This window comes from Anoplopoma fimbria, chromosome 14, assembly GCF_027596085.1.
Source record: "Anoplopoma fimbria isolate UVic2021 breed Golden Eagle Sablefish chromosome 14, Afim_UVic_2022, whole genome shotgun sequence".
Taxonomy (NCBI): Eukaryota; Metazoa; Chordata; class Actinopteri; order Perciformes; family Anoplopomatidae; genus Anoplopoma; species Anoplopoma fimbria.
This window is the reverse complement of record NC_072462.1, coordinates 5,839,244-5,851,491: the sequence shown is the minus strand read 5'-3', so window position 1 is coordinate 5,851,491 and position 12,248 is coordinate 5,839,244. Positions and strand designations below refer to the sequence as shown.

General features: G+C 40.4%; 1 protein-coding gene across 1 annotated transcript; it reads right to left on the bottom strand.

The window, feature by feature from the left end:
* Positions 1-8,964, bottom strand: prkaa1 (protein kinase, AMP-activated, alpha 1 catalytic subunit). The gene is made up of 9 exons (XM_054612514.1): positions 8,726-8,964; positions 6,731-6,872; positions 4,642-4,735; positions 4,181-4,325; positions 3,828-3,915; positions 3,471-3,695; positions 2,781-3,300; positions 2,192-2,318; positions 1-1,360 (listed from the first exon to the last, which is right to left on the bottom strand). Exons 1-9 carry the CDS (start codon positions 8,820-8,822, stop codon positions 1,077-1,079), a joined length of 1,722 nt encoding a protein of 573 aa, XP_054468489.1. The 5' UTR covers positions 8,823-8,964; the 3' UTR covers positions 1-1,076.
* Positions 8,965-12,248: the final 3,284 nt, after the last annotated feature.

Genomic DNA, 12,248 nt, shown 5'->3' with positions numbered 1-12,248 from the left:
TCAAAACCACCTTGTCATTTTAATATGTGACACTGAAAATGATATATTTCTAGATTCTGACTGTCATGGCAAAATACCTCTTAAATGGTAAAAGCAGGCTATATTTATCTGGAAAGACAATCAAGTATCAGAATAATTATGATTGAAGGAAACAAAGCTGTGATATTGATTTAAAAACCAGTCAGTAAAAAAGGAAAATATATACCATCCAGCAATAGATCTTGATGCAAAAAAAACAACAACCCAAAATTCCATTTCCAATAGAACCAACACTCCATCCACTGATAAATATATTCATGTCTTTATATATAAAAATGTTGGGGACAGACAAATTCAAACATTTTTTTTTACAACTATGACACAAATCATGAAAATTTAGTCTCCGACAACTCAGATTCACACAAAAAAAAAAAAAGAAAACTAAACATAAATCTGATGAAGAATTCTTTTGTCCCTGACACAAGACAGAAATAAAGGGGTCATTGCACTTCTTCAGAGTTCAATGAATGTGATGGGCATGACAACTCTTGTTATAAGCAGTGCAGAGCCCCAATTCATCTGCACCACTTCTCTGTTTCCCCACAGAGAAAGAAACTAAAGAAACAAGAGCAGCAGGAAATAAAAGAAACTTGTGCAAAAGTGCTTCCTGCACCCTATACGACAGCCACCCAAACACCCAACCCTCAACATGTGGCTTCCTCCTCTGCAGGCAAAAACTTGATCTCGTTCTCTGTACTGGAAAGCAGTGCTCACTGGCTACAGTACAGAAAATTCAGTGTAATCACTTGCGCTTATATGTATAGGTGAGATGTGGACATTTTACCATTAAATTGATCAGGGAATTGTAAAAACCCCCTCCTATATGTCGTTCTGTCCTAGCTATTAAGTAGCCCATCTTTCATCTTTCCAAATAACCCCTCACAGTCCCTGTCCGCTTAGGGAACACTAACCTGCGTCAGTGCCACGGAACAATCACTTCATCCTCCACCGGGATGAATTGAGCCATGAATCGGTTGCATGCTTATTGCTATAAAGACACTCGGAGAGGAATAAAAGGCTAGCGATTGTTTTGCAAGCTATCGTGCAAGTAATTTAATAAGATTCGCACACATCTCAAAGAACTCGATGGTGTGGCTTCCTGGTCGAGGGACAGTCGGGGTGTCCGTCCCTCCGGTTGATTCGATGGATGAGGTCAACGATGACGCTAAGGAGCCCTCTGCGGCCTTGGGGGGTTGTACAGTGCTAGACGTAGCCGGAGCGTCTGCCCCGTCTACATCGTTCTTAAGTGTGGTGCGGTAGTTGCCCACAGACCCAGATCGGAGAGGGGTAGCAGTTCCAGATTTTGCCTCCAGCATGTCATCTAAAGAAAACAAGACACAAAAGGTTTTCTATAAAAAAAAAAAAGGTACATATAAAAAAATAAAAATACTTTTATTTCATTATATTTCCAAATCAAAGTCTATAAACAGCGTATATGCAGGATTTGAAAAGTTGGAAAAGACATTGAATTCTCTCACAAAAAGAACCTGAAAGTTATTTGAAATTAATCAATTTAATTTACAAAAGCCTTGAATGTTTTTTTTTTCTTTCAGCTATAGACTGTGCTATTAGTTATACATTGTTTTCTATGTGGTTGTAGGACTTTATACATCCATCAGCCTCTCTTTCCTTAAAACAACAACTGTAGCTATAAATGAATGCCGAGGTCGACCTGGCTGTAGCGAGAAGTCAAAATGTAGTCCGGTGCCCTTTAGACTGCATGCCTTTGCTGCGTTAATTCCTCTCATAACAACACTCTTATCTCATATTTGCCTTTGAGGTACCGCCGCACACCTCCAAAGACAAAAATCTCGAGCCCTCAACCCTGAGTCAATCATTTATGAAGTCTGCACTGATGCAGAGAACTACAGGACAGAAGCCGGGTAAACATTATCAAGATACAGGGCGCTGAATTCAGAGCTTACCAGAATATCTTATCAATGTTGACAGGTTATAAACTATCAAAGACTGTACGTTTGTTTGAAACATAAAACAAACATTAGTGAGCAACGAAACTATAATTTTATACGATCTTTTACCTTTCAAGTTGCTTTGATCATTTTTGTAAATATGAAATGAACGAAAAAACACATACATTTTCTGCATTTTTCATTCCCAGCTTAGTCGATGTGATTGATTAGTTAAAGCTCACCGTCTATGCTACGGAAGTCGAGGAGGTAAGTTCTACTGTCCACCTGGTAGAGTTGAAGGCTCATCTTGGTTTGCATCCCAGTAACGGGATTCTTCCTTCTCACACGTAGATAATAAGGATTCACGACCTGGAAGAGTTGTGAAGTGTTATGAAACAATGACTGTATAATGCAACCTCTTTAAATGAACTATAATATCACTAGTTAATAATAATAATAATAATAATAATCAATCCTTTATTAGTCCCACAATGGGGAAATTATTTCTCTGCATTTAACCCATCCCGGAGGAGCAGTGGGCTGCAATGAAGCGCCCGGGGAGCAACTTGGGGTTAGGTGTCTTGCTCAAGGACACCTCGGCATGTTGCCGGTAGAGGGTTTGAACCACCAACCTTGTGGTTACGGGACAAGCGCTCTACCTCATGTGCCACAGCCGCCAGTAGTTCACAGTTTAGTTACATAATCTCAACTTTACTAACTGTTTCAACGTGTGACCCTATTTCATTTAACTGCATTTCAACTACAAAAAATGAAGCCCCATCTTAGGCCTATTTTCTCCTCTTTGTCCCTCTCGTGGAGTTTCTTGCTTACCTTCCACTCATAATCCAGCTGTTTCATGGCACGGCACACTTCCGACATGATATCATTGGGTCTACTCTGACTCCGGATACCCAGGTGCCACTTGGCCCTTCTCACACCCTGGTGCTTGGACTTCTGGGGGTTCAATTCGTCCAGTGTGTGGCGAGGCCTGGGTGGAGTCTCCGCCAAGAGGAAGGGTACACGCTCAGGGTGGACCTTGATGATGCCGGACACAGCCGCACCGGTCGAGGTCAGGAGCTGGTCGTCTAGAAAAGAGTCGGGGGGGCTGGACGCCAGGTAAAAGTCCTTGGCTTCATTCATGATGCGACGATTGTCAATGATGAGGTGGTAGGCGACGGCCAGGGGGTCCTGATGGTTGCGACTGTATATGCAGGTCAGGACCTCCTCCTCGGTGCACTCAAACTTCTCACAAACCTCCTTCAGGGCCTCGTCGTCAATCATGTTGTTGCTGTAGGAGGGGTCCTCAGGGAACAAGTACTTTGGTAGGCCCTCTTTGAACCACTCATCCTCTCTGCAGGAGGAGAAATTATTTTTGTAGTCAAACAAACCACAGACCATGAATGCAACACTGACAATAAGACTAGTTTTAAATGTTATAATCTAGACAAAAAAAAAAAAAAAAAAAAAGACTAGATGGTTATAGCAGTAGTTCTAATTTGTAATTAATCTGGTGAGGCTCACCGGATCTCTTTGATTGTTGCTCTTTTCATGGGGTCCACCTGCAGCATGTGTTTAAGGAGGCTTATTACAGAGGGGTTCAGATACTGCGGGGTGAAAAAGATTCCGTCGCAGATCTTCTTAAAGAGTGTTGGCACGTGGTCGTCATCAAAGGGAAGCGTCCCACACAACAAGGCGTAGAGGATGACCCCGCTGCTCCAGATATCCACCTCCGGACCAGCATATAGCCTGAGGACGAGTACAAAAGAAACAATGTTGGAATCATGAAAGCCACGCCTCACTAGGTTTTGTTTATTCAGTAACATCTTGTTGCAACATATTGGGAGCATTCTTAAGCGCTGTGTCAACATCAAACATTACCTTCCTGAGATGACCTCAGGAGCAGCATAGTTTGGAGAACCACAGCTTGTTCGCAGGAACTCTCCATCTGACATCATGTTTGATAATCCTGCACAAATTAGACAAGGTTATAACAAAGTCAGTATAAGCCCTGAGAGCTGTTCGGCATATTTGATTGGTTTATCCTCGCATATAATACAAAACTAAAAACCCAGAGACCCGCCTACAAAACATTGCACCATAGTCTTATTAATTGTGAAAAGCTCCACATGGACTCTACATTTAATTTAGAGTTACTGAACCCAGTTCTGTACTATTGTTTTGACAAATAATGTCACCTGTGAAGACCTGGGTTTAGGACTCGACACGCTTACCGAAGTCTGCAATCTTGGCATTCATGTGTGCATCAAGCAGCACATTTTCAGGCTTGAGGTCTCGGTGCACCACCATGTGTCTGTGGCAGTAGTCTACTGCTGAAATAATCTGCTGGAACAGCCGACGACTCTCCTTTTCATCCAACTGTCAAAGCAGAAATTATCCATGAGGTGTGATCTTCTCTGTGAATTTGCACATCGCGGCTGACTAAGCAGCACTTGGTGTGGTGTTAGGTTATCTTTTCAAGCCACAGTTTTTGGTTCACAGGTTGCAGTATCTGCACCAAAGGCTGGCTATAAAACACAGAGAAGTACATAATGCACTTATGTGTTCAGGTCCCCTCACTGAAAACAAAATATGCAAAATCTGCTACATATGACATGATGGAAAGAGTGAAATCAAACATGGGACATCATTATAACAGACTTTAAGATTTTTTTCCAGTATCATAGTGTATTACCTTTCCATTTTTGCAGATATAGTCAAATAGCTCGCCTCCTGAGACATACTCCATCACCATGAAGATATCTGTAGGGGTGCTAATAACCTGATACCTGCAGACATCAACACAAAGTTGAAATCATGTGGGTCATCAACAAGTTATGAGACAGTTATGAGTATTTTTTCATTATTCGAACAAATAGGAAAGCATGCTATTAAATCCCAGGGATTTGGGGAACTGTGGAATGTTGTAGAAACATGGCATGTTGTGCTACATTTTTCTAGTAAAATGACTGAGCAAGAATGTGACTAAAACATAATATCTTGGTATTTTATGCCTTGCTGTTAGGAAAATAACCCATTTAGAAAAGGCACCCTGTGACATATTTTATGAACCTGAGATGGTGCACTGAAACACATCTCATGCTTGCCCTCACCGGACCGAATTAAATAAACTACAGGCGTGAAAGCACCTTTAGTTAGTGAGCCTAGTTTGCAACAGACTTGTTCCAAGCAAGAAAAGCTTATTTGTATATATTTGCATACAAGTCACAAATACCACAATTGAATACATCTATGATACAGTACATCTGTGGTTTGATCTGTTCTGCATGGAGACATTTTCACATTCAAAAGCATTGTACATAACTTCATATTGGAGGATCATTAGTTTTAACTTGATTCAGGTATGTAAGCCTTTGTTATTGGTTACCGCCTATCCTTTCAGTCCATGGCTTAGTGAGAAATTCTTGCACTTAAGAATCTACACTGGCACCCATTATACCTAGCCTACATCTATTTACACTACACCGGCTATGTGGCTACGCTTGCACATAAGCCCCATTTCTCCCAGTGATTATCATATTCAACATCAAGCAGCAGAATAAGCTAACAGGACAACAGACATTTCTGTCAGCAGCATTGCTGCAGCTCTGAATCCACAAGTTTTAAAATACAAAAAGAGCAACAAAGTAATGACATGGTAATATTGTTAAGAAAGAAGAGGAAAACCGTCTCATCCTAAATCCACCAACCCAAATTTGCAATGTCAGTCTAAAGGTAAATGCATAATGATTGTGACAGATTTGTTCTTGTAAGATGCACCACAAAGTTAAATTTATCCAAGTTTCAGTAGATGTGACAGTTGCTAACCGCTCTTCTCATCTCTCACGATTGCTACAAACATCCTGTAAACCAAATGAATGTGTGTTGTGTTGTATTGCTTCACTTGTCCTCACTAGACAAGCAACGCTGTGCCCTCTACCCCAGTGTTTGTGCGCCCAGTCAAAGATTAGATCGCTCTCTCACAAACAACACAAAACAGAGTTTACATTCTTTTGCATGCATGACATGTAGCTGGCATTTCATGCAATTAGCCACACCTCATGGTCACTTTAATGACCCTGTAACTGTGGCCTCGGGCGCTTGCTGCTTGTTGTGAACATTAAGATAGAAGGTAGGAAGTAGCTCTGCATTTTTCTTAATATCTAGATCGGCGAGTGTTTCAGCTCCACCACAGCATTTTTGTGTTGCCAAATAGAGTGTTTACTTCAGGGTTGTCGTCATTAAAAGCACGGCTTGACGCACATGTGCATTTAAGAACTAACAGCATTTAAGAACTGACAGCATGCTGAGCTTGCCTCTGATTAGTTTCACCGTCAGGTCAGACATGTGAAGTTATACAATGACTCATTCAACATCATGCCGTCATGTATCTATCTGCACCAACACATGCAGGGGTTGTCAGCAGTGCCATTCGCGATTTCTAAACAGTACAGGAAATATATTTGCTTTGGCAAATATATTGAATAAGCTTTTAGTGAACACTAAATTGAAGGAGAGGCCATCACACAGCAAGGCATGATGAAAGATGGTGATAAAGCACTTTTACTTATTAGAATGAAGGCTCAACAGAGAGGATCACCAAAACAGGCAATAAAGCAGAGTGAGCCAGGGACTGAAAGGAGAGGAGACCGGGTCAGACTGATATCCCCACATGGATGTATTTTAAAACACAGCATTAAAGCCTGGAAATAGCTCAGTGGGTGGCATTAATGTGGCGGCATGGGGATTATGGAGCTGCGAGTAGGGTGTAATCTAGGACTTACAGTTTAATTATGTGAGGATGCCTAAAAAGCTTGAGGTTCTGGATCTCCCTGCGGATCTTTCCCACCACGTCCAAACTGCGGATCTTCTGCCTGTTCAAGATCTTCACGGCCACTTGGTGCTTGGTCAGCTCATGTTGGCCCACTGCAGGATAAAACAAAAAGAACAGACATGAGCAATCCCTATTACAGCTCAGCACATACACTGGCGTTCTAAAGTTTGGAGTCACCTGTTATATTAATGTTTTTGTTATTTCCTTCAATAGTGACTTTTTTTAACAGAGACAAAAAAAAGTATAATTCAGACACCAAATGTATTTTTTACGATTTGTTTTCCAGTCCAGGAAAACATTACTGACCCAGATCATTTTTTGAGCCGCAACGTTTCTTGCAATTGGGCTCTAAATATTTTGGATGGCCATTTTTCTTTGAGCCTTCTGAAGTTTACCGGTTAGACTCAATAGGTTTAAACTTTGACTTGTCAGTCAATAATATGCTATTCTGACTCTCTGTGATCCAATTCTGACAGTGCTACCCCCAGACTTACCTTCTTTTTTATTTTAATTGTGAGGTTGTAAAACTTTCTACAACCTAAAAGAATGAAAGAAAGAACAAGAATAGTATTTTCTGACTGTAACTCATCAGGTTTTTGTGGCAGGCAATCCCAAACTTTTGAACAGCATTAAGTGGTGTTAAAAGCTTAAGACCTTAATGTGTCAGTTACCACAACACTGTGAAGACCAAGAATTATTAACAAACTCTAAAAACAACCTACGACGTGGTTGAGCCAATAGCTCGACCACCCCAAACTAAGCCTAATCTAAACCCAAACATGTATTCGTATTAGTTTGTTTCTGCACTGTACTTTTGCTCTGGTTTATGCTCTTAGATGCTTGTTTAAGAAAGGAGATGCACTTATGACTTCTGGTGACTACTCTACGCTGCTGTAAGCCTGCAAATTTCCCCGCTGCGGGACTAATAAAGGATTATCTTATCTTATCTTATCTTATTAGTTCTCTTGAATACCTATTTTGAATACACTTATTGTAAGTCACTTTGGATAAAAGCGTCTGCTAAATGGCTGTAATGTAATGTAATCCTTCGGGTTTAAAAGGGACAATAACTGTAGGGGAAAGAAAATATTATAACATACCATGCAAAGAAAAACCCAAACTTAATGGCTGAAAGGGAGAGGGGGGTTAGTAAACAGCTGCTATTGATTTACTAGTGCTGGTGGTGAACTATTAACCAAGCCCTTCAGTAATGAAGACCATAATCACAGAGCAAAAGACTGTGCAGAGATGACTCACTGGGAACTGTCAGTAAACAAAGCCTGTTTTTCTGACTCCCCCCCTAAAGAGACCCTTTATTTGGGGGTACATTAGGGCTCCATCATGAATTAAATATGCACTGCAGTCTGGAAAAACCATCAGACCAATAGTTATTAGTTATTGACACATGAATGGTGCCATCCTCTAGGTTGACAACACTGGGGCGTAGATGACACACACACACACACACACACACACACACACACACACACACACACACACACACACACACACACACACACAATAAAAGGCAAACACAACTCATAAGACCATGTGTCCCTCTGAGCTGCAGCACAGTTTTGCATAGTGTTTATAAAAAGGGATGCATTCATGCAAAGGCTCCTCATTCATATCCACCCATCTAGACTGCTCCACTTCCCGGTGTCTGTGGCTTTCATGCTAACTTAGCTTCCAAACTGATGTGGCTAATCAGAAGCTAATCTCATATATAATTCATTGTTTTTGCAAGGCGTTGGCAGCTGCGGCTACACTGCTAAACAACACGTCATGTCTGTCAGGAACAAGCTGAGCTAACTAGCAGGGCATGAGGACAACAAGTGTGCTAGCTTGAGTTAGCTTCCATAGCATGCTAACCTAGCGGCTAGGCTAGGAGCTATCCCATCGGCCACCATCTTTCAGCTGGCAGGATGCGCAGTCAAAGACGTACCTTTCACCTTTCCAAACGTCCCCACGCCGAGTGTGTCTCCGAGAATGTAATGTCCGATTTTAACTCTGCCTTCATGTTTCTGTTTTTCCGTCGCCATCTTCCCGCAGTGGCCTTTGCTGCGGGGGTTTAGCTGTTAGCTTAGCTAGCTGCGAGCAGAGATGGACCGAACTCCGCCGAGTGCGTCTCTACTCAAGCGACGGGGGTGGGCGGGGCCAAGGCCGGTGACGTAGCATGATGCCTTCACGGGTTCTCAGTAAAAAATCAGAAATTCGGGGTGTGATCATCAACTTGACATGGGATCGAGATTGTTTGCGCCTGAAAAAAGATATCACCAGGAATATATGGTTATTTTGAATTAAAGGAATTAAAGGTCAGAGTTAATAAAGAGGAAATGTGTAATAGACATACATGCGATGATTAATGGGAAGGAAAAGTAAGACAAAACTATTGCATTGGGGACAAAATAAGTGGAGCCGAGATTCAGGAGCAAATTTGAACAGACGCTTTAAAATGTAACATTAATTATTGACAGAGAAAGCTAAACAGCTTTATGGGAACTGGAGACCAACTCTGCCCCATAGAGCCATATATGGGCCATATTGTTTGACTGATGATATACATGACCTTTGTCTAAGACATTACATACTAGATTAGATTATAAATAAAATGCATTGGGAGTTAAAGGACTAGTGTATTAATAATGTGCATGGAGTTTTGTGGAAATGTGGTTCTGCCACACCCAAGCCTACCAAGTGGCAAAAATCTTATTTAAAAAACTTCCTATAATAAATTATAATGCTTGAATGAACACCTATTGCAATTTACGATAAAATGCACTCTTTTTTTATTGGGTTATTATTGTTTCTTTATTAGATTTTGCAACCCGGGGGATAGGAAATGCAGTTTTAAGCTCATGTTCATCAGTTGGAGAAACATTTAGTCATATTCAAATATTCAACTCTATTCAGGGAACTATACGAGCTGGAGAGTGAAATAAGAGAGAACATTTGGTTGGATAAAGAGAAGTGAGGACACTCACCTACCTCCAGAGACTGAGATTACCACCACTTTATTATTCATGGCAGTAATACTTACGAAGAAAATTCTGGTTATAGAAGTTATTAGATGGAAATAAAATACTTTATTCAGTGCTGCTTTTGTTCCTTGCATGTTCTGGGTTGATCTTTTAGTGAGTTGTAAAGTCAAAGGCAGCTGGACCTTGCTGTGGAGCCTCATTGATGGCTCTTGAGTTTCAACGGAGCCCCTTATACTGTATTTCATGACCTGGAAGGCTGAGAATGAGACGTGTTGAGAATAACAATGAGCTTGTTAGGATGTGAAGAGCTGCTTAGTGACAGTGATGCATGACCAAACTTCCTCAAAGCATCCAAACTCGTACCCCAAAGCACAGTGATCACAGCGTACGGTAGTGCACTTAAAATTATATCCCAAATAAGTGCAATTACTTTATTTTATTGCCAACCCAAAGTACAGGCTGAACAAATACAGGTTTCACTCTGTCAGTCGGTGATTATCAAAGAAAGAATGGCCTGTAAACAGTTACCATGACTCCCCAGAGAGTTCTGCTAGGAATTTACAGTTTATACCAAAAGTCCTTGTTGGTGACACTGGGTCTGCGTTTGTGTGTGTGTGTGTGTGCTGGGCTCTCTAAATAGGATTTGAGATTAAAAAAAAGAAAAAAAAGAAGAGAGATTAGATTAAAAACTCAATTCATCCAGTCCCCATTTTAGAACACAATAAGTCCAATCAACATCAATACAGTACAGTCAAATAGTCAAGAGGGTTTAGTTCTTTCTGTTCTTATTTATCAGGTGGGAATTTGAGAAGTGAGGGCCAGTAAATGTTTGTCTATAAACGTGTTTCACAGCTCTAATCAGAAACCTACAGATGCGATCAACCAAAATCTACTCAGTGGCGACATCTTGTGGTAGCTTGTCAATCTTACAGGCGCAATTTGTCAATTGAGGTTCTGGTCAGCTCTACTTGGGGGTAAGAGGTGAAGAAAAGAGCTGCTCAAGATGAGTAGAGGTGCTCTTTGACAGTGTATCCAGGGTTTATATATATATATATATATATATATATATATATATATATATATATATATATATATATATATATATATGCTTTATGCTTGTTTATATATACTTCTGGTGACTATATATACTATGTTGAATACATTTTAGACTATTAAGATAATATAAAAACACAATGTGACATAGGTGGCAGTCAGGCAGACGGGTTTTTTGAAAATACGTTTTTAGTGATTCTAATTTGCAAGTCTTGTGTAATAAGTGTGAATGCAAAGCATAATTTTCTTTTGGAAAGTACAAAACAAAGTTTTTGGGTGTGACTCAATTTCTGGTATTATTAGCTTTAATGTAGTGCTATATCTTAATACTTAACTATTTGCTTGGGTGCATGCAAATATCAATGAAACAATGGTCCAATCTGCCGGTTCAGTATCAACAGCTTAGAGATCATGGCTTTGTTTTGATGCTAAAACAAGCTCTCTGGATCCTACATTTCCCATGATGCAACTCGATAGTTTTTTTCATTAAACCCCAAATGACTCCTCAATACCAACTTCTTTTACACTCCACACCTTAAGTTTATAGTGCAGGCTTTCTGTTACAAAAAAAATCTACAGCTTGGCTCAATCTGAGATGACTTTAATTACATTACTGTTAATTTAAGATTATACTGTTTTCACAGGCTCAGTTGTAGTCATTGTGATGTGTAGATCTGGTAGAAAACCCCTTTATAACAATGACAAGTATTGGACTTTTAGAATGAATATGTCCTAATTTCTCAAAATGCATATACTATTCAAGCAACATACTTTTATCTGAGGTTTGCAAAAGGCCCTCAATTATACCTGACAGTTGCTACTGCGTGTCCTTTTTTATTACATGTTGATGATGATCTTAATGTAGCTGGCTTTCTTTAACACTAACAGTCTATGAAAGATGTCATCTTTATTATATAATTTGGTCTTTTTGTGTTACTAAGGAGATAATGTGGTTCCTCCAGGTTAACGAGCAGTCTGCCACCTGTCAAACATCTCACCCATGTCCTGACTTTGAGTGACCACTAGATGGCAGTATCTATGCAAGGCAGGAGATCCTGAGGAGGAGGACATCTGTCCTTAGACGCACTGCAGTGTTGCCTTCCTTAATTCCATGTAAGCCATAAAACCATTAACTACCATCAACACAGAATGATACACCTTCTGTAACTCAGGAACAATGAATCAAGGTCAATTAAAACCAGTCTGTGACAAGAACACAGTGTGTATATTCCTTATCTGCTGAGCAAAGGGTGCATAATAAATACCTTGTTGCTTACTGTGGAAAACACAATAGATACAATTGGACCTAACATTGGCCCCGGGGTCAGTGTCATCATCATTAGCTGGATGTTTTTATTTCTCCTTAGATACGACTCCCACTGTCAACCTCAGTTATGTGTTCCACCGTGCCTACATTAGTGCCTCCAGGCAGTA